The sequence below is a fragment of the Salvelinus sp. IW2-2015 genome, linkage group LG18 (genome assembly GCF_002910315.2).
Source record: "Salvelinus sp. IW2-2015 linkage group LG18, ASM291031v2, whole genome shotgun sequence".
NCBI classification, from domain to species: domain Eukaryota; kingdom Metazoa; phylum Chordata; class Actinopteri; order Salmoniformes; family Salmonidae; genus Salvelinus; species Salvelinus sp. IW2-2015.
In genome coordinates, this window is record NC_036858.1 from 59675030 (window position 1) to 59702472 (window position 27443).

At 41.6% G+C, this 27443-nt stretch overlaps 1 protein-coding gene across 3 annotated transcripts in view; it reads right to left on the minus strand.

The window, feature by feature from the left end:
* LOC111978374 (calcium-activated potassium channel subunit alpha-1a) overlaps positions 1-27443 on the minus strand; it is a 223622-nt gene that overhangs the window by 34447 nt on the left and 161732 nt on the right. For 2 of the 3 annotated variants that reach the window (XM_024008405.3, XM_024008407.3), the window contains exons 12-19: positions 21590-21672; positions 21242-21311; positions 20893-21048; positions 20462-20571; positions 20204-20272; positions 19003-19089; positions 18504-18580; positions 117-210 (exon numbers count right to left, since the gene is read on the minus strand). In XM_024008405.3, the coding sequence (XP_023864173.1) occupies positions 117-210; positions 18504-18580; positions 19003-19089; positions 20204-20272; positions 20462-20571; positions 20893-21048; positions 21242-21311; positions 21590-21672 (746 nt within the window). Of the gene's footprint in view, positions 1-116; positions 211-5670; positions 5704-18503; positions 18581-19002; positions 19090-20203; positions 20273-20461; positions 20572-20892; positions 21049-21241; positions 21312-21589; positions 21673-27443 lie in introns of all 3 variants that reach the window. The other variant, XM_024008403.3, reaches the window with a different exon arrangement.

Genomic DNA, 27443 nt, shown 5'->3' on the forward strand with positions numbered 1-27443 from the left:
TGTCCCTTCTTTTTCTATGTCGCATTCCATGCAACACTTATCGTCACACAGTTGTTAGGTTAAAGAAATAGAAAATAATATTACTGATATATAGTGCTCTCTTGAAGTTGTCCTACCTCATCATTTTTGGTGAACCGTTGGGTGAGTTCCTTGTGTTTCCATTACGTTGTTTCTTTTTAGGCGACAGTGTCGTATGCTGCTCCTCTTCGACTGCAAGCACAGGCAAGAGTGTGAGGAACAAAGGAATGGCTGAGTGAGAACACTTACAGTAAGTCATACATTTACTGTATGTAAGTAACAACACCAAGACAACACAATCAGTTCAAAAGTCAGAGAAGATCCCAAAGAGAGGTTAGAATAAAGAATGGGAGACCAGGAGGTGAGAAAGGGGTAAGGAAAGGGTGAGGTGGGGTAAGGACAAGACAGGAGGGCACATGGTATGCAAGTACAACCTGACATGTTTGACAAACAGTCCAAAATCCCCAAAATGCAACTCAACCAAAATGCAGGTGCACATTGTCCGTGTGTGTGAACATAATGATCCAACATGCTGTAGTGCCATCCCCATCATGCTGCTGATATAATGTATCACTGACTTACTGTAAAACTGACTTAGTGTAAAATAACATTTCTGTAAAACAGACTTACTGTAAAACTTTGATAAGTGCTCATTTTAGCTCTTACTGTAGCTTTCATACTGTGCATAGAATATTCTATGACAAAAATGGCACAATACAGTACTGTACAAAAATCACCATAAAAACCAAGCCCACACTAGAAGGGCATTTACAAATGATACCTTCTCTTTTCCTTGTCAAACGTTTCTACTTTAATACTGTATATCTTGTTCTCGTTCTTTAGAAATATACAAATTGAAATTATCCTCATAAAGCAAACAATTGCTGAATCATTGTAGTTTAAAAATGCAGTATGGAATCAACCCATAGAATTAGCTAGGGCTCGATTCAATCCATAGCGTAAWAGAAATTTAAAGGCAATGTTCCCGAGTTACCGGAGACTGCATTCACGGTAAACACTGCATATGTCGGCTTAATCGGAAATCAATCTCGTTATAGTGCTGAACTTAAGCAATACGGATTGAATCGAGCCCCTAGTATCACTAAGAGTGTGTGACTGACTGTAACACATGCATTAACCCAGTATAGGCAAATATTATTTAAAATTCCATATGGCCATGTCCTATTAGCGACTACTCATTATATTAGAAACACTTAAGATGCTTCTACTGCCGGCTATGAAAATCACTCACAATATTCGTTCATCTAATTAAGATAATAAAGCATAAATATCACGGAGATGACATCGGAAATATGGCCCCTTTGTTCTAATGTCTGAATGCATCTGAGGTGGCTGGTCTTTAGTTTCCTCTTGTCTCGGGGCCTGACGACATTGACTGCGATGCCCTTGGCTCGTGTAATTAGGTTGGTCTGAGTGCCAGTATGATTTATCCACCGCTCAGCTTCCCCTTGGACATTGTCTTTTAACACTATGTGAAACTACATGCACTGACCCAGGCTCTTCTCTTTGCGGAAAAATAAATTACAAGTTTCACCCTCGAGTAGAAATAAATTTAGCTGATGTCACATTTACACACAAAAAAAGGAAGAAGAAAAAACAGCTCCTCTGTGCCAGTTGAGTGAAAATGAAATTGAAGAAAAACAGCAAGTTGACAGCTTCTAACTAAGACTGTTACTAAAATCCTCTCATTGCATGTTAGCGTTTCTATTCACTTATCTTTAACACACAACTAGCCATGTTAGCAGCCATGTTGAGTTATAACGAGTTAGATATACAAAACCAGGATAACGTCCCAAATAGCACTCTATTCCCTATATAGTGCACTACTTTTGACCAGGGACCATAGTAGTGCACTAGGGAATAGGGTGCCGTTTGGGACGCACKAGACAAAACCAGGAGAAGCAGCTAAGTGGTTTTAAATGATGTGTCAGACTGTCAACATGACACAACGTGTTTCAACCTGACCTTCCTTTACAAAGGAATCTAGAATGTAACTCCTACATTCAAATGCATAACATCTCAAATATCCTGGTCCTTTGAAGTTGGGCTACACGTTCAATCGCAACGCTGCTGGCATGTCTACCTACGACAGCATAATGGAAACAGGGACGAAGCACTGTAAGTAAGGAGCTTTCAGCAGAGTGGGATGCTGCTCACCCACACACAGACACACATACACACTGCTGGAGATGGCTGGTCGTTTGTTCACATCTTCCTCAGTCAGTTTGTTCAATATTTAATAGCTCCCAGCTGACAGCTGCACACACTGGGTCATTAGTAAGGAATGCTACACATGCAACCACTCCACTCCACCCCAGCAGTACAGCAGCCTTAGCTTCAGTCACAAACATGTGTTGTGACGTTAGCTGTTGATCAGGGCCTAGCTAGCCTAGCCACACCGTGCCGCACAGAGGCGAAACGCAAAGGGGGCTTGTAACCCCTCCACTCGAGCCTAGCAACAGCCTCACTCACAAACACATGCGTTATGATGCTAGCTAGTATTGTTGAGCACATGCAACCACTCCACTCCACCCCAGCAGTACAGCAGCCTTAGCTTCAGTCACAAACATGTGTTGTGACGTTAGCTGTTGATCAGGGCCTAGCTTGCCTAGCCACACCGTGCCGCAAGGAAGGGCAACACGAGGGGGCTTGCAATCTCTTCACTCAACCCCAGCCACGGTCTCAAACACATGCACCTGTGTGTTGTTATCTAGTAGTGGTGAGCAGGAGCCTAGTTACTGTAGCCTAGCTAGCCACACCATGCTGTGGTTCTATGTGAGAGGGCTTCTTACATGTACAGTGTCTCATGTTGAGCAGGGTGGCATTACTGGAGTGACTGGGCTGGTATCTGTATTTCACTGGCAGGCTGCGTGCCCTCTGGAGCCTGCTGGCCTCCTCTGCTGCCAGCCCCCCTGGTCCACCTGGTCCCCTCGCCACCCCGACCAGCTCTCTGGAACCCAGGAGGCTACGCCTCAGCACTGAGGGCCCCCTGGAAGGCTGCAGGCTTCCTTTACGGTTGTTGACTAGAGGAACTGACCCAGAGCTGGACCCAGAGTCAGGCAGTACTACTCCACTGTGGGGCGTTGCTACGTTATGGTGGGTCGCGTTGGCCGTGGAGTTGTGGTTCAATTTAATAGACTTGTTCTGATAGGTTGACCTTTTGATAAGGGTGTTGTCTTTAACTGCCAAATAGAAAATAATGAAAATTAGCAAATAATAATAATCGCAGTTTATGAAATGTAGTCTGTCCTCACATTAGTTACTATGGGGTTGAATTAAAATGACTTTATAATGGGTTGGATATCAGTGGATTTTTTTTTCCACAGTCGTGTCATTCATTATTATTTTAAGTACGGGATATGGCACAAGAATACTAACAGTTAAATAATTAAGGAGCTCATTGTTATTAAACACCACTTAACCAGTAGACTCTTAAAATGAAATGTTAGATATGACATTTACTTTGATATTCATAATAAACATGAATTAATCAACAGCAGGGCTTTCAGGTGTTACTTGGATTGTTGTACTATAAGAACAACGGTATGACAACGGACATTTACAACCAGTGTCTAAAAAGGAAAAATAGCATAATGCTGAATGAGGATGAACTAAACGTAGTTTATCACAATAAATCTAATAAATCAACAATTTTAATCCCTAATCAAAGCCGTTGATTTGTTTATTTACTTATCTAATTTCCTAGTGTTTAAAATAGACAACATTTGTAAATATGACTCAAATCTAACAATACCATCAGGAGGAAGATATTTCCACCTCGCCCAAAGCTAGCTGGGAACAGAAGCCAGTGAAGCCAGGGTGTAGAGATGATTATTTAACTGGTCAGCTGTCTAATACATTACCGTCCCAGCTCCAAATCTCCTGCATTCATCTGTCCCACGTCAAACCCACACAGCTTTACAGCAGGGACAACACATTGTGGCAGATGTGCTGGCTATCTAGGACCAATGATGTTCAATGCATTCTGAAAGTCTGAATACTCTTGTAAGTATGGTATCTGTTTTTTATTTGTAATACATTTGCAAACATTTCTAAAAACCTGTTTTTGCTTTGTAATTATGGGGTATTGCGTTTAGATTGATGAGGATGTTTAATACATTTCAGGATAAGGATGTAACGTAACAAAATGTGGAAAAAGTGAAGGGGTCGGAATACTTTCCGAATGCACTGTAAAATATTTGCCCTGGATTGCTGATTCTATGTATTGGCCATTGAGAGCCTTTGAAGACACCAGTCGGTATTGGCACTACCCAGTAGGATCAGTCCTCCATAGGACATTAATGTAATTCTACAGTATTATAATTAAATGTTTCAAGGATTTACATGTATTTCAATATTTGTGTTGTTGTAGTGGGGACAGTAATATTAGTCACCTCAAAATTATACTTTAAGGAAAAGGTTTTTATATTTTGGATTTCTTTTGTTTAGCTCACATAACATAATTGAAAGTATGCCTTAAGCTGTAATAGAATTCACTTGGCAAAAATGAATATAGTCGTTTATAACTTCTATAGCTTCCAAAATAACATTTCTATAGCTTCCTAAAAATGTTTAACAATGGTGGGGGACTGCCAAGATGGAGGCACAGTGGTTTCAACATAGCGCCCCCTATCAGTCATCTAGTGTATGTATAAATCATTGTCTAGGGCCCTCAACTCTGTAGATGGTCTATAGTAATATTTTCTCACTGCACTATACCCCTCCTAAATAATGTAGAAGATGATGTGTTCTCATTGTCAACCCCCCCCCCCCCTCCAAATGAAAACAATTGATCCAATAGCTATTTCCAAGTTCTCTTGAAATTCTCCAGACATAAGTGTTATCTGAGAACTAGAGTGCTATACTCTACAGTCCAGTGAACTCCAGAGATACCTTAGAGCCGTAGCACCATCTACTGCTCAAATTACAACTAATACTTAATGAAACATATAGTATTGGAATATAAAACTGAAAAAGAGGTATCGGTCTGTATTTTCCACAAATAAATATTTTTAAATCAATAAATAAAGTGATACAATAAAATGTCATCATGAGAGTTATACAAAGTTAACTTGCCTCATGTACCATGTTAGGCTTACTGTACAGCAATGTTTTTATCACAGGGCAACATCAGACAGACACTAGCCCCCCTCCCAAAGATACACAACCCAGTCCAGAGGGACATAATACATAGTGGCTTTATCAACATCAGTGGTTGAGGATGTGGTATTATTGAGCAGTGAAACACAGGAGTGACTGACAAGCAGGGTTGAGGTAAATGTATTTTAGTATTTTTTTTTTTTACCTTTATTTGACTAGGCAAGTAGTTATTAACACATTTTTATTTATATTTAATGCAGTCAATCCAGGAAGTAAACTGGAATTCCAATTCCAATTTTTCTTCCATTAGAAAAATAACCATTAAGGAAAACTGGAATTGGAATTTAAGTGTACTTCCTGAATTAAAGAAATGAATTGAAATGGAATTGACCCCAACCCTACTGACGAGCAAACAGGAAAATATGAGGTAGACACAGTCAGAAGGATGGAGGCAGGGAATGGACAGGGGACTGGGAGGGGGGTTAATGACTTAAGAAACAAATAAAAACATTAATTGAAATCAAAACTTACTTGATTTGATATATCCGTTATAGTTATTTTTTGCTGAGAAAAATGCAGATACAATGAGAGGTTACAGGGTTGTTGCAATGAGAGCAAATTATATAGGATAATAATACAGGTTATGACTGAAGGCTACAATGTTGGTTAGAAAGCCGCTGTTGGGTGGAATCTCTTTAAGACACTACTGAACTGTGGTGTGCCTTGAAGACCATATAGACAAAGCAATGGAAAAAATAAAAAAATATTAAGAAAAAGAAGAATGTTTCAATGATTTGCGGTGATGCCGTCAGCAAGCTGAAATTATGAATGGTTAACTTAAAATGATAAACCTTATTCTTACAGCGCAACGTAGTTGTAGTTACTGCATATACAGTACAGCATACATCGATGACAGAGGCCTATAGCAGAATGGTCTACATTTACAAAGGAATGGTTTTCCCTACTCCCCTTGAAAAATAAATGGGATATCCCCGGTTCCACAGGATTGCCTGGGAACATCTGGATGCATGGAAGTTACTTTCTGTGAGTCAGTGATTCGGCTTTTGGACCCAGAGAAAGTACATGTTCATAAGTACCTTACGCATTGAATCCCCATCCCTGTATAGTACAATATAAAGGTCAGGCTTTGGGCTAAAGGCAGGAGGACTGTGACAGGACATGTTCAACCAGGGAGCATGCTGGTCCTGGCATCTGTCGCCTGCGATCGGCCGGCACAGGTCTAAGAGACTAAGCATTTGTCCCCCAGCGAGGGGGGGGGGGGGGGAGATGGAGTGAGAAATGGGGAGAGAGGGAGAGAAAGAGGGAGAGGAAGGATAGAGAGAGGAGGAGAGAGGGGCCCTGGGGGAGGAGAGAGCGAGCGAGAGATGGGGAGAGAAGAGAGGGAGAGGAAGGGAGAGAGAGAGGGGGAGCGAGGGTGCTCTGGGGGAGGAGAGAGCGAGCGAGGGTGCTCTGGGTTGCCTAGCGGTTAGGAACTGTCACCCTGAGTTTCATGACAACCGGTAGCACTCCCAAAAAAATGAAAATGCAAACATAATTTCCATGTCAGCCTGCGTAAGTCCCTGCCCTCAGCGTACCGCACACCGTGCAGACAGTGACTCTGGAGCATTCTCTGCTATCTTATCCATGCAGCCAGACTACGGCTAGTCAGCTGGTCACATCCACAACAGCCATGGAAGACATGATGCAGCTGGAGGGGAGAGGATAGCCCCAGAGATGTAACTATGTGCTGCAGATCTGCTTTTGATCAAAAGACGTTTGCTTAAACAAATTTGGACTGACTTAATATATCAAAGTAACATGTAACAACACATTGCATATTCTGCTCTTCTCAGGACTTATTTTCCCCCGACACAAACAACAACATGCACTAGTGTCGGGTGATGATGTCATGCGCCGACACCTCAGAGAGATATAAAATGCCTGAGTTATCAGGAACAAAGCTCCCTTGGTTCCATGTCAGTGTCCCTGTCTGTAGGGGCTTGTTTCTTGGCAAGCTGGGTTGTGTGTCTTACAGCCCCGGCTCTTAAAGCATCTAAGTGATGAGTGATCCAGGTCACTAGTAAATGTACCACATAGGCCACAGCATTATGAAACTCTTCAACAATGTCCAAATAATAAAGGCAAGGAGAATTGGTTTTGTCCATCCAAAATATCAAAATATTAGCAGAAATATAGAATTTTGTCAATAAACTCATTCATAAGGTTATTCAAATGTAAGAGATGTACTGCAACCAACTAAAAACATTTCATAATTCAATAAAATAATGATACATCATTTCATACCCATCTTGAAAGAATCCATATAAATTATACATTTTTAAAACAACAACAAAGCCGTAAATTATCTGACGCTAAAGTAAAACCAAAATACAAACTATGAAGAAACACCAGCACAACACACGCTAGACTAACATAGCATGCTCTAGAAGACAACTACCATCTTCACTAGTAGCAGGACAAAGACACTACACAATACCTAAAATCATAACACAAATATCCAACAACATCAACAATCACGCCAGTAGCTAACAAAACTGCCATATTTAAACTATCGATTCCTTTTAAACCATACAGAAAACACACGKGCCAGACTTTGTACCACATGAACATACATACAGTGAACATCACGAACATGGATAACACATGCTGTGTCACGGTGACAACTTACAGGCACTTAAAGTGGTTGAGCAATCATTAAGAGAGACAGGAGAGAGAGGGAAGCCACGCTGCTGAAGGGTGTCCTTTGTGTTACTATCATGATGCACATTGGCTGACATGCAAGAGCAGTCACACTCTGAATGGCCGCAATCAAAACAACATGCCAGCATCATTCTCTTGTAGACGGACATCTTGGCTACAGTCATGGGACGGTAGGGTGGTTGGTTGGTTGGATGGCAGGATGAGAGGAGGAGAGGAAAGGCAGCAGGTTAATGGCAACGCAAGGTTATTCTGTACATAGGGAGGAGGATGGGGCTGGGGGATACTTGGGAAGGGAGTAGCTGGGGAGTCAGACTCTAACTACCACGTCACTGACTGGTACTACTATTCTATCATCTAAAACTGAACAATGTAGCTAAATCCTATTGTGGGCTTTAGTTTGAAAACATTCATTGATGCTAACTTGTGTTCTTATGCACATAAAATGAGGATCTTCAGTCAGTCGCTATCTTCTGAGACTAGTGGATGTAAATATCAAAGGGTCAATGATGACACTCAAGGTCATGGATGATAGATGTCCTGAGGTGAAATACACTGTACTCAATACTAGCATATAAAAGGTGAGTGGATGGGTTACTGTATTCAGTGTGTAGTGTATCACAGTTATAGTATCACAGTTACACCAAAGGTATATCACATGATATAGTATGCAGCCTAAAGGTTTAAATAAAACAGTTTGCTGGTTTTGTGATGAACATGAACTGTAAGCATTTGACAACCCAAGCAAAGCAGGACTGTGGAATCTCAATGTTATGCCAAAGGCTATAACGCTACAGTATATCTTTGTCATCTTGACATAGATCCTCAGAAAAGTTCACATGATGTAGCCACTGGATGAGATGTTAGCCACATACAGTACAGTACACACGTAAGAGGATGGGACTGGGTACTGGTTTGGCCTGCATGGGAAAGAATTGGGTTCACTTTGTTGGATTCGTAAAAAGTGAAGGTGTAGTGACTTTTGGGTAGAAYAAAATGGCACCTTCAGATTTCAAATGGTGCTGTAATGTAACAATMACTAGTTTATAGAGTTTGGAGGACATCTGGTGGTTAGTTGCAGTAGAACTGCTTCTTTTTCTACAGAAGTCAAATACAGTATCATGTAAATACCACTCTAAAAAAAGGTAATTGAGAGGTTCTTTGTCAGGTGTGATGGTGATAAGTGTAACAATAGTTTTTGCATTTCAGGAAGGGTTCTTTACTGCTGTGATGGTTGTGAAGGACCATCCTGTTCCTTCCCCCCCCAACATGAATGCCTTTATGCCATGAAGTACTACACTGTTAAAAAGTTCCTCTAATTTTTACTKATTCCGGGGTTTTTCTTTATTTTTTACGTTTTTCTACATTGTAGAATAATAGTGAAGACATCAAAACTATGAAATAACATATGGAATCATTGAGTAACCAAAAAAAAGAGTTAAACAAATCAAAATATATTATATATTTGAGATTCTTCAAAGTAGCCACCATTTGCCTTGATGACAGCTTTGCACACTCTAGGCATTCTCTCAACCAGCTTCATGAGGTAGTTACCTGGAATGTATTTCAATTAGCAGATGTGCCTTGTTAAAAGTTAATTTGTGGAATTTCTTTCCTTCTTAATGCGTTTGAGCCAATCAGTTGTGTTGTGACAAGGTAGGGGTGGTATACAGAAGATAGCCCTAATCGGTAAAATACCGAGTCCATATTATGGCAAGAACAGCTCAAATAACCAAAGACAAATGACAATCCATCAAGCCCTATGATGAAACTAGCTCTCATGAGGACCGCCACAGGAAAGGAAGACCAAGAGTTACCTCTGCTGCAGAGGATAAGTTCATTAGAGTTAACTGCACTTCAGATTGCAGCCTAAATAAATGCTTCACAGAGTTCAAGTAAATCTCAGTTCAACAGTTCAGAGGAGACTGCGTGAATCAGTCCTTAATAATGGTTGAATTGCTGCAAAGAAAACACTACTAAAGGACACCAATAAGAAGAAGAGACTTGCTGGGACAAAGGAACAATAGCAATGGACAAATCTGTCCTTTGGTCTGATGAGTCCAAATTTGAGATTTCTGATTCCAACCGCTGTGTCTTTGTGAGACGCAGAGTAGGTGAACGGATGTGTGGTTCCCACCGTGAAGCATGGACGAGGAGGTGTGATTGTGTGGGGAGGCTTTTGTGGTGACACTGTCTGTGATTTATTTAGAATTCTAGGCACACTTAACCAGCATGGCTACCACAGCATTCTGCAGAAATACGTCATCCAATCTGGTTCGCGCGAAGTGAGACTATCATTTGTTTTTCAACAGGACAATGACCCAAAACACACCTCCAGGCTGTGTAAGGGCTATTAGATCAAGAAGGAGAGTGATGGAGTGCTGCATCAGATGACCTGGCCTCCACAATCACCCGACCTCAAGCCAATTGAGATGGTTTGGGATGAGTTGGACCGCAGAATGAAGGAAAAGCAGCCAACATGTGCTCAGTATATGTGGGAACTCCTTCAAGACTGTTGGAAAAGCATTCCTCATGAAGCTGGTTCAGAGAATGACTGCCTCGCCAGGTTGACTGCCCCGCCTGGTTCACCAACTACTTCTCTGACAGAGTTCAGTGTGTCAAATCAGAGGGCCTGTTGTCTGGACCTCTTGCAGTCTCTATGGGGGTGACACAGGGTTCAARCCTCGGAACGACTCTTTTCTCTGTATACATCAATGATGTCGCTCTTGCTGCTGGTGATTCTCTGATCCACCTCTACGCAGACGACACTATTCCGTATACTTCTGTCCCTTCTTTGGACACTGTGTTAACTAACCTCCAGACGAGCTTCAATGCCATACAACTCWCCTTCCGTGGCCTCCAACTGCTCTTAAATGCAAGCAAAACTAAATGCCTGCTCTTCAACCGATTGCTGCCCACACATACCCACCCGTCCAGCATCACTACTCTGGACGGTTCTGACTTAGAACATGTGGACAACTAAAAATACCTAGGTGTCTGGTTAGACTGTAAACTCTCCTTCCAGACTCACATTAAGCATCTCCAATCCAAAATGAAATCTAGAATCGGCTTCCTAATTCACAACAAAGCATCCTTCACTCATGCTGCCAAACATACCCTAGTAAAACTGACTATCCTACCGATCCTTGACTTCGGCGATGTCATTTACAAAATAGCCTCCAACACTCTACTCAGCAAATTGGATGCAGTCTATCACAGTGCCATCCGTTTTGTCACCAAAGCCACATATACTACCCACCGTATGCTCTCGTTGGCTGGCCCTCGCTTCATATCCGTCGCCAAACCCACTGGCTCCAGGTCATCTATAAGTCGTTGCTAGGTAAAGCCCCGCCTTATCTCAGCTCACTGGTCACCATAGCAGCACCCACCCACAGCACGTGCTCCAGCAGGTATATTTCACTGGTCACCCCCAAAGCCAATTCCTCCTTTGGCCGCCTTTCCTTCCAGTTCTTTTCTGCCAATGACTGGAACGAACTGCAAAAATCACTGAAGCTGGAGACTCATATCTCCCTCACTAGCTTTAAGCACCAGCTGTCAGAGCAGCTCACAGATCACTGCACCTGTACATAGCCAATCTGTAAATAGCCCATCCAACTACCTCATCACCATATTGTTATTTATTTTGTTCCTTTGCACCCCAGTACCGCTACTTGCACACTCATCTTCTGCACATCTATCACCCCAATGTTTAATTTGCCATACTGTAATAATTTCGCCACTATGGCCTATTTATTGCCTCACCCCCCTTATCCTACCTCATTTGTACACACTGTATATAGACTTTCTCTATTGTATTATTGACTGTATGTTTGTTTATTCCATGTGTAACTCTGTGTTGTTGTTTGTGTCGCACTGCTCTGCTTTATCTTGGCCAGGTTGCAGTTGTAATTGAGAACTTGTTCTCAACTAGCCTACCTGGTTAAATAAAGGTGAAATTTAAAAAAATTATAATAAAAATGTCAAAAAATGCCAAGAGTGTACAAAGCTGTTATCAAGGTATGGGTGGCTACTTTCAAGAATCTAATATATTAAATATATTTTGATTTGTTTAACACTTTTTTGGTTACTACATGATTCCATATGTGCTATTTCATAATGTTCACTATTATGCTGCAATTATGCTGCAATTTAGAAAATAGCACAAATAAAGAAAAACCCTTGAATGAGTAGGTGTGTCCAAACTTTTGACTGGTACTGTAACTGTCAACCAGCTGTCAGTAACTTACAGTAACTTTTATTTTGTTATAGTGGTTCACCATTTTGTGGCCACCTTTCACCCTGCATTGGTATCAGAATTCTGATGGCACTATGGTGGGATAAGACCTTCTGCTACATGTACTAAATATAAATGTGTATGTAKACATGTACAATTGCAAAGCATGCTGAGTATTATTCTAATGAGCCCTGCTACAAAAGAAGGTTCGGTCGAGAAGGGATACAGCTTTTGTCAAAATTGACTTTTCGTAGCAGGTTTTGGAAAGTTTACGCATCAGGTTAATTTAATTAACGTAGCAGGTTAGGATAATTAGGTTAAACTGTATCCCATCTAGACATTACCCCAAAATAAGGCCAATAATAATACCCAGTGTGCTTTGCAGTTCATTTTGGTTCATTTTCACATACATTTACATTTTGTCATTTAGCAGACACTCTTATCTAGAGTGACTTACAGTCAGTCATTTAACTAAGGTAGATAAACAACAACATATCATATCAAGTAAAATTTTCTGTAACCGGTACTGAGAATGCTGTTGCTGTACAGCCCATCTACTTGTAAATGGYTTTTTGGATTTTTACAATACAAACTACATTTATTTCAATAAAATACATTTCAAAATAAAAGTATTTTGTAGAATATTTTTGATACATTGATCTTTATGGAAGTTTGTAATTGTATTTTGTAATTTTTTACGCATCACTGTGTGGTGGAAAAGTACTGGTTGGGGCTCAATAGCATATTTGGGGGAGTGGTCAAATGTTGGCCATTAGCCAATTGCTGTTTCCCAATGACTTTAAAGCACCTGAATGCATCCAACTGGTATTTCTGACTTCACAATTGGTAAATTCCCACCTCCCACATGGTTACTAATGCAGTACCATATTGAATATATTGGGTAGAAAAATMTACCATTGTACTAGATTCTCTGCACATGTACCCTTTTTGTACACCAGGGAACAACATTGTACTGTAACCATACATACTTTCATATTTGATAGTGTGTGGAGATATGTTCATGTTAACAAATAACCATCMGGTGTGCCTCCAGAGACATTAATGCACTCCKGACKAAAAGGTTGCAAGTTCAAGTGCCAAGAGCATTTATGCACACAGGGCTAGATTCTATAAGATCTGCACTAATGGACACCTGRATAGTGGTTGTTTTGGCAGTGTCGGAGGTGGAACTGCATTAGAGCTGTCAAATCCCCAAGCAGTTCCCTGCCTTATACCTAAAGAGGACATTGCAATTGGCTGCACAGAGCAGTTTGGAACACCGGACTGTGCTATGTAATCTACAGCTCAATTAGGCTGATAGAATTTTTATTTTTTATTTTAGTTTCATTATTTCTATATAGCCTACACTTTCTCATTATGAAATTCTAACGTGATTAGGATGGGTGTGGCTTTGTGACAATGACCACATGAGCAGCCGCTCACCGATTTGACAGGTCTAATGAGTTACAACTCCAACACCTCCATATTTATTTTACCTTTATTTAACTAGGCAAGTCAGTTAAGAACATTAAGAACAAATTCTTACTTACAATGACGGCCTACCAAACCTGGATGCCAATTGTGCGCCGCCCTATGGGACTCCCAATCACGGCCGGTTGTGATACAGCCTGGATCACCAATATGCTTGATCTGATTGAATCTAGGCCTTAATGTCAAGTGTCCCTAAGCACTGATACTTTTTCGTTGGTGTTCGTTGGTCAGATAATCGCACGATTATGGTTGCGTCCAAAGTGTGCTAACGAATGTTGAGGTCAATTCAAAAATTATCATATGAAACCTGTGTTTTCGGAACTCTTTAAATTACATTTTACATGTGAAAACGTGAAAAACTGTGTTTTTGGAACAAGTCACGTGACATTTAACATGTGAAAATATGTTTTTTGGAACAATTCACTTGTGACATTCCACATGTGAATATGTGAAAACATGTTTATGTGACATTTCACGTGAAATGTTTAGTTTTTGGAACACTTCACATTAGTTATCACATGCAATTTCATGTGTTATTGCTGTTCAGCTAAAGTATGACCCTAACTGATCGTTGAACAGACAAACTCTGGATTTTAAGTACACTGAACTTTCTGCTGCACCACAAAGTTTGTAGCATTGCCATACATATTCATTACCTATAATACATCTCTGCACTCATCATTGATTTAATTTACTTACAGTATTTCAGCAATTTGAGGGTTTTCTGTATAGCTGTCTAATGTTGGTGGGGCATATTATTCTGTTTTAATGTCACACCTGAATCACTATGATAAATATAATAGTTTTTCTTCGATTGTATATTTAACAAAGCTGAGATTTAGGCCTAATAACAGTGGGTTAACTGCCTTGTTCAGGGGCAGAACAACAGATTTTTACCTTGTCAGCTGGGGGATTCGATCTTGCAACCTTTCGGTTACTAGTCCAACGCTCTAACCACTAGGCTACCTGCCGCAATGAACAACATTCTCACATAGGTGTTGTCCAGGTGTTGTCCAGGTGAGAAAGGGCACTGTGGAGTGCGATTGAGATTACATCAGCGAATTGGAGTGGGTCTAGGGTTTCCAGGAAGATGCTGTTGATGTGAGCCATGACCAGCCTTTCAAAGCACTTCATGGCAACCGATGTGAATGGCATGGGGCCGTAATCATTTAGGCAGGTTAKCTTCGTTTCCTTGGGCACAGCGACTATAGTGTTCTGCTTGAAACATGTAGGTATTACAGACTCGTTCAGGGAGAGATTGAAAATGTCAGTGAAGACACTTGATAGTTGGTCTGCGCATGCATTGAGTACAAGTCCTGGTAATCCGTCTGGCCCAGGGGCTTTGTGAATGTTGACCTGTTTAAAGGTTTTGTTCACATCGGCTACCGAGAGCGTTATCACACAGTCGTCCAGAACAGCTGGTGCTTTCATGCAAGCTTCAGTGTTGCTTCCCTCAAAGCGAGCATTTAGCTCGTCTGGTAGGCTCGCGTCTCTGGGCAGCTCGCATATTGGTTTCCCTTTGTGATCCGTAATAGTTTTCAAGCCCTGCCACATTCGACGAGCGTCAGAGCCGGTGTAGTAGCATTCAATCTTAATCCTGTATTGACGCTTTGCTTGTTTGGTGGTTCGTCTGAGGGCATAGCGGGATTCCTTATAAGCGTCTGGATTAGTCTCCCACTCCTTGAAAGCGGCAGCTCCAGCCTTTAGCTCAATGCGGATGTTGCCTGTAATCCATGGCTTCTGGTTCGGATTAGTACGTAAAGTCACTGTGGGAACAACGTCGTCAATGCACTTATTGATGAAGCCGATGACTGAGGTGGTGTACTCCTCAATGCCATTGGATGAATCCCGGAACATATCCCAGTCTGTGCTAGCAAAACAGTCCTGTAGTGTAGCATCCGCGTCATCTGACCACTTCCGTATTGAGCGAGTCACTGGTACTTCCCGCTTTAGATGTTGCTTGTAAACAGGAATCAGGAGGATGGAATTATGGTAAGATTTGCCAAATGGAGGGCGGGGGAGAGCTTTGTATGTGTCTCTGTGTGTGGAGTAAAGATGGTGTATGATTTTTTCCCCCTCTGGTTGCACATGGTAAAAATGGTAAAAATTTGGCCAAACTGATTTAAGTTTGCCTGCATTAAAGTCCCCGGCCACTAGTAGCGCTGCTTCTGGGTGAGCATTTTCTTCTTTGCTTATGGCCTTATAGAGTTGGTTGAGAGCGGTCTTAGTGCCAGCTTTGTTCTGTGGTGGTAAATAGATGGCTACGAATAATATATTAGAGAACTCTCTTGGTAGATAGTGTGGTCTACAGCTTATCATAAGGTACTTCTTTAAGACTTCTTTAATATTAGACATCGCGCACCAGCTGTTATTGACAAATAGACACACACCCCCACCCCTCGTCTTACCAGAGGTAGCGTCTCTGTTCTGCCGGTGCATGGAAAATCCCGCCAGCTCTATATTATCCGTATCGTCGTTCAGCCACATCTCGTAAAACATAAGATGTTACAGTTTTTGATGTCCCGTTGGTAGGATAATCTTAATCGTAGGTCATCAATTTTATTTTCCAATGATTGCACGTTAACAAGAAGAACGGATAACAGTGGGAGTTTATTCACTCAGCTACGGACTCTCAGAAGGAGGCGAGGATCTGGGCCTGTTCCAGTGAAAGCAAGATATCCTTCTCGRCGGACTCGTTAAAGGAAAAATGTTCTTCCAGTCCGCGGTGAGTAATCGCTGTTCTCATGCCCAGAAGTTATTTTCGGTCATAAGAGATGGTAGCAGCAACATTATGTCCACAATAAGTTTTWWAAAATAAGTTACACAAATTGCAAAAAAACTAACAAAACAGCACAATTGGTTGGGAGAATGTAAAACGTCAGCCATGTTCTTTGGTGCCATCTTTGGTTCACTCCAAAGTAATCAGAATGAAGCAGCAAACTGTCCCTTACAGCAATAATACCTTAATCAAGCTCTAAAAATACAGTAATACAACTTTTTGAATATTTACCGAATTTTCACTGCAACCAGTAGCCAGAAAATGTTGAACAGTGTAATGAAGAACCCTCTGGTTGTTACAGTGTAATGAAGAACCCTCTGGTTCTGTCAATGTAATTAAGAACTATACACATGGTTATACCAAGAGTTATTCGAAGAACTGATGTAAAAAGGACAAAAAAGGGTTCCTTACAGGGACAAAAAAATATATATAATTGGTACTAACTAGCACCCTTTTTTTCTCTTGTGTACCACAGGAAAAATAATTGTTATGTAATTGGACTCGTTTAAGGCTACATTGTATATTTGGCTTCATCAAATACTTAAGGTTGACGGGTATTTACCCTAATGTATATATCAACAAATCGACCAATCATCACGTTTTTTGTGTTCTCCTTGACCTGAGAGTATAGCGTGCAAATGAGATGTGAGTGAACGTGAAGGATGCAGGCAGAAGTGTCCACCATCGCCACATGCAACATGTGCAGTACACTCAACAATAACAAAAAGATCGAACTCAAGGGTAGCAGGCTGTACTACGGAGGGTAGGGGTAGGGCACCTATATTACTCACAATAAAGCACTATACGTGAACAGTTAAAACATTGTTTCATGTTCCAAGGCAGCAGAAAGAGAATACATCAAACATTAGCGTCAGTAGATATGGTCATCAAAGTTATATGAGACAAGCCTCTTTAGACTAGGCACAATATAGAAGAAGCCTGTTTGAAATCTTGAAAGGAGAAAATAAAAACAGATTTAAGACAGATCACACTGTTTTTGTTGTTGTCATGACTGGTCCCAGATCTGTTCGCACTGTTTTGCCAACTTCTATAGTCATTGCAATGCCAAACATGACAGATCTGGGACCAGGCTATATGTTTCTATATCCTCATTCTCTTTATTGAGTGCTACATTAAATATGAATAAATATGCGACCCAAATTCCTTATTGTGTCCACTACTTATGACCAGGGCCCTGTGAGATCTGGTCAAACGTAGTGCACTATATAGGGAATAAGGTGTAATTTGGGAGTCAACCTAAGAACATAGATGGTGATTTATTTTCTGTACAGTTATTTCTGCACTCGATGGTTGTTTAAAGTAATCATATAGTCTTTCCTGAGGCAGAGGTTACAGGGTTTTATCCTGTGGATTATTAATAAAGGACATAACTGGTTTAGACAAATGGCTATGTAGATCGTGTAAAGACAATGGCTATGTTCCAAATGGCATCCTATTCCCAATATAAGGCATTACTTTTGACCATAGTTCTATGGGCCCTGGTCAAAAGTAGTGCACTATAAAGGGAACAGGGTGTCACATGTGACACAGACAATGTAGTGACGCTGTTTATGCTAATGTTGGGCTCTGCTCAAACCTCTAAACAAATACCTGTCAACGGGCATCTGAAGAGGTGTTTATTCAACAACTTTGGTAGTTATTCTACATTAATAATATCTAATAATTATAGAAATGTGTATAGTAGAACATACAGTACAGTATAATACATGTACAGTATACACATTGTTCAAATATATTTTATTTAAAAAACATACTAACACCTCGATCACACCGACAGCGTCATTGCATTTTGGTACACGAGAAGTACATTCATTTCCAACGCAACGATGCGTTTGCCTTGCAGCATTGCATCGCAGAGGCAGTTGCAGTGCATTCTGTGTGGTGCATACGTTGGATTTATCGAACGTATGCGTCAAACTGTATGRGTAGACGGCTTAACAGAAACGGTATCAGAGATTGAATGTTGAACTTTTGTTGCACACATATCCAGGTGATGCTGCGTACCATTTTGCACAATAACAAAGTAGATGTGATCGAGGCGTAAGGCACAGTTTTATACAGTATCGACATACGCATATTAAAATATGCATGTGCATTAAAGAACAGTAAATAKATACTTACATCGTTTGCATCCACATTTCTTTATCCTTTTGGGATCTGTGATGTCATCGTGACAAGCTTTGCAGTAAAAAAGTGCCCTAAGAAAACAGCACAAACATATTTCAGTATTAAATCATCAGTAAGACTAGTTTGATGTCAAACTGTATTTGGGGGCTTTCTGTCTCTTCTAACAGAGGCAATTAGGTACATTTTCCTACATTTGCAGTACATTTTATCCTGATGCCTAGTCACCTTACCCCTGTACATATTTACCTCTATCACTCCACTATCCCTGCACATTGGAAATATGGTACTGGAACTGACCCTGTATATAGTATACTTACTTACTTCATTGTGTTCTTCTTATTTCTTAATCTCATGTGTTTTTGTTCTACCTTGTTATTTTTTGTGCATCATTGTTATTTATTACTGCATTGCTGGGTTTAGAGCTTGCAAGAAAGGCATTTCACTGTACTTGTGCATGTGACATTAAAACTTGAAACTCAAAACATTTACATACCTCTTTACTTCTTTGGCATCGCTGGCGATAAAGAACCCCAGGGTTCCTTCCTGCATCTTCACATGGTTCCCAGGGTTGATGAGGGTGCTGTTGTCAATACAAACAAATATACACGGTCGTCAATGAGGAGAATCTTTCTGTTACATTTAACATCCTAATGCACTAATCACAAGGAATGGTACACATGGTACGCCTTTCGGACAAACACGGTTTGGTGAGGTACTGTAGTTCCTGGAAATCAAGCTAAAAACTGGTATTATAAAATGGCTGCCATCACCCAACGATAATTAAACAGTGACAAGTAATGATTAGAGAACCTCCACCTATAGAGAATGGAAGGGACAATATGAACATCTTCAGAGCTAAACCAGTGGCCAAAACGGGTTGTAATGACACCATTTCAACCAGCTTTGTCAGCTGGGAAGATGCTTGTATACTAACTAGCCAGATCACCCCAGAACTGTTTGTGTACAAACAGCACAAACAGATTTGGGGCGATCAGGCTATTTGTATAAACCTGATGGTGCAGTAAACAAGCACTGGCTCTTTAAGAGGAACATACACGCCACATCAATCCTCAGTAATTAGGTTAAGATGGTAGATGGCAATGTTTTCAGTCTTTAATGATTTTAGATGGGAAGTAGTCATTGATGTTTCTTTTCCATTGAGACTGTGACAGTAATTAGGCCAAACACACCAGCCATGCTGTAATAAAAGAAGAGTTAATTGCATAATTTCACACCTGCATACACATCAAACAGTAATCTGAAATTGGATGGTGGAAACATCAAACTATAAATATGAATACAAATCTTAATAACAAATGTGACATGGATGACTGTGGGTGTGTTTGAAAGTATTGAAGGTAAAAATAAAGAATATGGATGTCGGGGGCATACCACTTTCTTTGTCAAACTTTGTCAACTATCTGTAAACCATAAAGTGTGTCAAAAATGCCAATTAGTGATGAGTACTGTGTATTAAGTTGAAGTTGAAATCCATTACAATAGATCACAGTCTGGACAGCTGTATTGTCATGGCAGTCTGGATATTGAGGTTTGCATGTAAAGATCTGGCAAATGGACAACCTGTATTGTGCTGCATACGACTTGGTTCAACATGATTTTTACAATACAATTTCTGACAAACATCACATTATACAATTGGCAATGTACAACACACAAGTAGGAGTGAACTTTACCTGCTTTCCCTTATATCAGACTTGTACTCGATAGCAATCAGTAGCAGCTTCAGCTTCACATAGCAGAGCCTAGAGAGGAGCATTCAAAATCAGAAATATTTATACACAATCAAAAGGATGAGTTGGAGAGAGAAAGACAGACAGACGTAGAGAAAGAAAAGGAGAGAGAGGGATAGAGATAGAGAAAAAAGAAAAAGATAGAGGGGGAGAGAGAATATACTTGATATAGGGTACTTCAGAAAAGAGGGTCATACTTACTCACAAATGGTCGGGAAGGATAAGCCCACAAAGGCACTAGACAGGTACTCAGTGTACATTTCATTGGCTACTCCTTCCAGGTAATACTTCTGCCACGTGTCCTCTTCAATCTGAAACAATAACAGATAAAACATGGCTTGCAAAGGTACAGTATGTTATCATAAACATATTTCACACGCACAAAAGTTAACAAAGTGACCATAAAGCAAATAACACTTTAAGAGTATTTAAATCTATGGTGTAAACTTAAATATAAGACAAGTATTTTGAAATTGCAAATACAGTCAGACAAAGTGTGAACATTACTGTACTAAAGGCTGTGGAAAAGTAGAATAGTTAGTTCAATATCTCTGGCTCTTCCTGGTCCTTCAAGACGGATTTAAACGGACGACCTAACGATTACAGTCTCTTTGGCTCTCCCTAACGAGTACCTTGATGAAGGACCTCATGGAGAAGAGGTTGGCCAGCATGGTGGACAGGCCCTGAGCCAGACAGCTCTGTGCTATGAAGCCCAGCTTCAGCTCAGCAAGGCAAATGGCATCGTCACCCTCCTTCCAGTTCCAACTGGGAATGTTCAAAAGGTGGGCCTGGGGACACACGGGAAAGATGGAGCGAGATTGGGGTTATAAAATTCTCGTACATTTCCTGAATTTTGCAACCCTTCTATACAAGGGAGGTGCAGGAAGAGCATCAGTAGAGAACTCCTGTTCGCCTGCCTCCGCTGGAGTTCAATGACACAGTGTAATAAGTAGCACTCTAAAGGGTTTGTACTGTACACACCTTGTTGTGGTACTGCAACATCTGGGTAATGATTCTGATCTTTGGGTGGTAGTTCTTGATGGATATCACCCTGGAATATTGTTACAAGAAACAACATAAGACCCATCTAACAAATCTAGGACACAGTAGTAGTAACACAGGTTTCTTGCTTAGGGAACTTGAGGTTAGACATTGGTATGTATTATCAATGCATTTCTCCAGAATACATTTTCACGTGCGCTCAAGCATACTGTACTTGCGTAATTTATCAAGGTGATAGAAAATTGAATAACTTTTGTATATCAGAATACATTTCCATATTTCCAATATACAGTCATACAACACAGCTTGGTTAAGTTGGCTCTGTACCTCATGATGTTGGAGGCATCCTCAGCATCAGGGTCTGCACAGTATTTATTAGCTAGGATCAAACAGGCGTCTGCTGACTCTATCTGAGGGCGGGAGATGACAGAAACATAAGACCTGACTCTATACAGACAGAGGCTGTGTCCCAAAAGGCACCCTGTTCCCTACATAGTGCACTACATTTGACACTGGTCAAAAGGCGTTCACTACTGTACGTAGGGGAATAGGGTGGCATTTGGGAGGCAGATAGACTCAGGACATTAGACCGATGCCAACCACCCAGGTGCTCCATCTGTAGAGACACCAGAAATCATAACTGCATTCACTCAGAGCTATGAACAGCATTGTACGTCACAGTGCATTCATTTCTAACTTCAGACAAAGTCTTTTGCTCTCTTATTTACCCTTTATAGCTATCAATAGCCGTGTCCGAATACCCATACTAAATAGTTGGCATTTTGGGTTTACGAAAATATAAAATGTTATACTATGTGAAATTCCCAAAATGTTGTATGCTTTAAATGCCAGGATGTCATACTCATGTTGGCTTTTCATCTAGTAAAATTCACTGCACACTATTGAGGAAGAGATTAGTCTTTCGAGATCCACGTGTGTTTGACAACAGCTGATAATCAGATATGGTTTCACGCTGTACCCAAAATGAGCGAATGGCGGTAATCAACGCAATTGTGCATTACATTATGCATTCTCAGTATGGATGAGCCTACTATGTTGATATTTGTTGCTTACTGCATTAGATTTTACTAAAAACAGACCTTCTAATGTAGTAAGATTTGTACATATTATGCAGTTTTAGAATGCAGCACAGATTTCAGGCACAGCCAATGTTAGCACAGCTGAAAACTGTTGTCCTGATTAAAGAAGCAATAAAACTGTTCTTCTTTAGACTAGTTGAGTATCTGGAGCATCAGCATTTGTGGATTCGATTACAGGCTCAAAATGGCCCGAAACAAAGAACTTTCTTCTGAAACTCGTCAGTCTATTCTTGTTCTGAGAAATGAAGGCTATTCCATGCGAGAAATTGCCAAGAAACTGAAGATCTCGTACAATGCTGTGTACTACTCCCTTCACAGAACAGTGCAAACTGTCTCTAACCAGAATAGAAAGAGGAGTGGGAGGCCCCGGTGCACAACTGAGCAAGAGGACAAGTACATTGGAGTGTCTAGTTTGAGAAACAGATGCCTCACAAGTCCTCAAATGGCAGCTTCATTAAATAGTACCCGCAAAACACCAGTCTCAACGTCAACAGCCGATAGGGAGGAGGTCAGAGACCTGTCCAGGTGGTGACAAAATAACAACCTAAGTAAGCAAGACTGAGGAGATGATTGTGGACTACAGGAAAAGGAGGACCGAGCACGCCCCCATTCTCATCGACGGGGCTGTAGTGGAGAAGGTTGAGAGCTTCAAGTTCCTTGGTGTCCACATCACCAACAAACTAGAATGGTCCAAACACACCAAGACGGGCGTGAAGAGGGCACGACAAAGCCTATTCCCCCTCAGGAAACTGAAAAGATTTGGCATGGTTCCTGAGATCCTCAAAAGGTTCTACAGCTGCAACATCGAGAGCATCCTGACTGGTTGCATCACTGCCTGCTACGGCAATTGCTCGGCCTCCGACCGCAAGGGCTAAGCTGCCTGTCATCCAGGACCTCTACACCAGGCGGTGTCAGAGGAAGGCCCTAAAAATTGTCAAAGACCCCAGCCACCCCAGTCATAGACTGTTTTCTCTACTACCGCATGGCAAGCGGTACCGGAGTGCCAAGTCTAGTACAAAAAGACTTCTCAAAAGTRTTTACCCCCAAGCCATAAGACTCCTGAACAGGTAATCAAATGGCTACCCGGACTATTTGCATTGTGTGCCCCACCCCAACCCATCTTTTACGCTGCTGCTACTCTCTGTTTATCATATATGCATAGTCACTTTAACTATACATTTATGTACATACTACCTCAATTGGCCTGACCAACCAGTGCTCCCCCGCACATTGGCTAACCGGGCTATCTGCATTGTGTCCCGCCACCCACCAACCCCTCTTTTACGCTAATGCTACTCTCTGTCCATCATATATGCATAGTCACTTTAACCATATCTACATGTACATACTACCTCAAACAGCCTGACTAACCGGGGTCTGTATGTAGCCTCACTACTTTTTTAGCCTTGCTACTGTATATAGCCTCGCTACTGTTATTTTTCACTGTCTTTTTACTGTTGTTTTTATTTCTTTACTTACCTATTGTTCACCTAATACCTTTTTTTTGCACTGTTGGTTAGAGCCTGTAAGTAAGCATTTCACTGTAAGGTCTACTACACCTGTTTTATTCGGCGCACGTGACAAATATACTTTGATTTGAACAGTGAATAGGTGACTCCGGGATGCTGGCCTTCTAGGCAGAGTTGCAAAGAAAAAGCCATATCTCAGACTGGCCAATACAAATAAAAGATTAAGATGGGCAAAAGAACACATACACTAAACAGAGGAACTCTGCCTAGAAGACCATTTAAGATGATTTGGGATGAGTTGGATCGCAGAGTGAAGAAAAAGCAGCCAACAAGTGGGCAGCATAGAGTTGAAGTCCGAAGTTTACATACACCTTAACCAAATACATTTAAACTCCGTTTTTCACAATTCCTGACATTTAATCCAAGAAAGAATTCCCTGTCTTAGGTCAGTTAGGATCACCACTTTATTTTAAGATTGTGAAATGTCAGAATAATAGTAGAGAAAATGATTTATTTCAGCTTTTATTTCTTTCATCACATTCCCAGTGGGTCAGAAGTTTGCATACACTCAATTAGTATTTGGTAGCATTGCCTTTACATTTTCTTTAAACTTGGGTCAAACGTTTCAGGTAGCCTTCCACAAGCTTCCCACAATAAGTTGGGTGAATTTTGGCCCATTCCTCCTGACAGAGCTGTTGTAACTGAGTCAGGTTTGTAGGCCTCCTTGCTCGCATTCGCTTTTTCAGTTCTGCCCACACATTTTCTATAGGATTGAGGTCAGGGCTTTGTGATGGCCACTCCAATACCGTGACTTTGTTGTCCTTAAGCCATTTTGCCACAACTTTGGAAGTATGCTTGGGGTCATTGTCCATTTGGAAGACCCATTTGCAACCAAGCTTTAACTTCCTGACTGATGTCTTGAGATGTTGCGTCAATATATCCACATCATTTTCCTACCTCATGATGCCTGTCTGTTTTGTGAAGTGCACCAGTACGTCCTGCAGCAAAGCACCCCCACAACATGATGCTGCAACCCCCGTGCTTCACGATTAGGATGGTGTTCTTCGGCTTGCAAGCATCCCCCTTTTTCCTCCAAACATAACGATTGTCATTATGGTCAAACAGATCTATTTTTGTTTCATCAGACCAGGAGACATTTCTCCAAAAAGTACYATCTTTGTCCCCATGTGCAATTGCAAACCGTAGTCTGGCTTTTTAAATGGTGGTTTTGGAGCAGTGGCTTCTTTCTTGCTGAACGGCCTTTCAGGTTATGTACATATAGTGCTAAAGCGTGGGAATCAAAATGTAGTCGCATTTCGCTTCGCTCCACAGGTAGTATTACATTTCATTTCATTTCATTACAGTACAACGGTTTGATTTGTCTGATCTTAGCAATTTTTTCCTAGCTAGCTACATAGCCGTCTTTGTATCAAAGATAATTGTGTAGTTTAGAGTAATTATCGAGGTTAGCTAGCCAGCTATTTTCGTCCTTCTAACGTAGTCAACACTGCTACTAGCCAGCTCAGCTACCAGCTAGCCACTTCTACCGAATAGCAGCACTGTAGAAACTCTTACATTATACAACGGAACGACTTGATTGAGTGTAGTGTTAGCTAGCTACATAGTTGTCTTTGCTGCTTTGTATCTAAGATAATTGTGAGTTTAGAGTAATTATCGAGGTTAGCTAGCCAGCTATTTTCGTCCGCGCGCCTAGTCAACATTGCTAGCTACGCTACCCAGCTAGCCAACTTCTACCGAATAGCAGCACTGTAGAACATTACATTACAACGGAACGACTTGATTAGTGTAGTGTTAGTAGCTACATAGTTGTCTTTGCTGTCTTTGTATCCAAGATAATTGTGTAGTTTAGAGTAATTATCGAGGTTATCGAGGTTACCTAGCCAGTTATCGAGCTACTCAGCAGCTACATTTCAACAAAGTCAACAACGCAGCCACTGCTAGCTACGCTACTTCCACAGCCACGATGTACTGTATCATTTTAGTCAATAGATTTTTTGGCAACGTAAGCTTAACTTTCTGAATTCGAGACGTGTAGTCCTTTATTCCAATCTCTTGCATTAGCGTAGCTTTTAGGCCCTGTACACTATGTGTCTTGTCTATCCTCTTTTCTCCTTCTGCAAGACGATACAACGCTTCACACCGCGTGGCGCTGCACTCTAAACCTGGTGGTCCAGCGCGCCGACCACGTGGAGTTCCAGTCTCCGGCAGCCTCTGGAACTCCGATCTGCGGCAACAAGGCAGAGTTACCTCAGCCTATGCTTCTCCAGTCCTCGATTCTTGGACTGACGGAAACATGGATTACAGATAACACTGCTACTTCCTACTGCTTCTCCTCGTCTGCCACGTTTTCGCACACCCGAGAGTTCTGGTCAGCGGGGTGGTGGCAACTGGGATCCTCATCTCCAAGTGGAACATTCTTCTTGCTCCCCTGACCATTCCTATCGCTCCTTTGAATTCATGCTGTCACAGTTACCAGCCTTTCAAGCTTAACATCTTATCATTTATCGCCTCACAGGTTCCCTTGGAGAGTTCATCAATGAGCTTGACGCCTTGATAGGTTTCTTTCCTGAGGATGGCTTCACATCTCTACAGTTTGGGTGACTTTAACCTCCCACGTCTACTTTGACTCATTCTCTCTGCATCCTTCTTTCCACTCCTTCCTCTTTTTGACCTCACCCTCTCACCTTCCCCCTACTCACAAGGCAGGCAATACGCTTGACCTCATCTTTACTAGATGCTGTTCTTCCACTAATCTTCATTGCAAATCATACTCGGATGGATTGGCCGTCCCAACCTTCGCTCTCTCCCCGCTTACTCTCTCTTCCTCATACATATCATCTTCCTTGCTCAAATTCTCCAACCTATCTCCTGATTCTGCCTCTCACCTCCTTCTCCTTTCTGCATCTTTGACTCTCTATGTCCTATCCCTCCAGCCGGCTCGGTCTCCTCCTGCTCCGGGGCTCGACGACTATGCGAGCTCACAGAAGGGCTCCGGGCAGACCGAGCTGAGAAATGGAGGAAAACTCGCCTCCTGCGGACCTGCCAATCCTTTCACTCCCTCTCTCTACATTCTCCTCTCTGCTCTGCTGCAAAGCCGACTTTCTACCACTATCAACAAGCATCTGCCTCTAACCCTAGAAGCTTCTGCACTTCTGCTCCTTGAATCCCCTCCCCTCCCCCCTCTCCTCTCTGCGGATGACTTCGTGAACCATTTTGAAAAGAAGGTCGACGACATCCGATCTCGTTTGCTAAGTCAAACGACCACCGGTTCTGCTGTCACACGGCCTAATCCTGTGCCTTTTGGACCTCTTTTCGCCTCTCTCTCCAGATGAAATCTTGCGTCTTGTGTTTGGCGGCCGTCCAACAACCTGCCCCTTGAGACCCTATCGCCTCTCTTCCTTCTCCAGAGCCATTCCGGAGACCTTCTCCTATTCACCTCGCTCATCAACTCATCTTGACCGCTGGCTACGTCCTTCCGTCTGTTCAAGAGAGCGAGAGTTGCACCTTCTGAAAAAACCTACACTCGATTCCCCGATGTCATAAACTACTAGACCAGTAATCCCTTCTTTCTTTTTTCTCAAACCTCTTGAC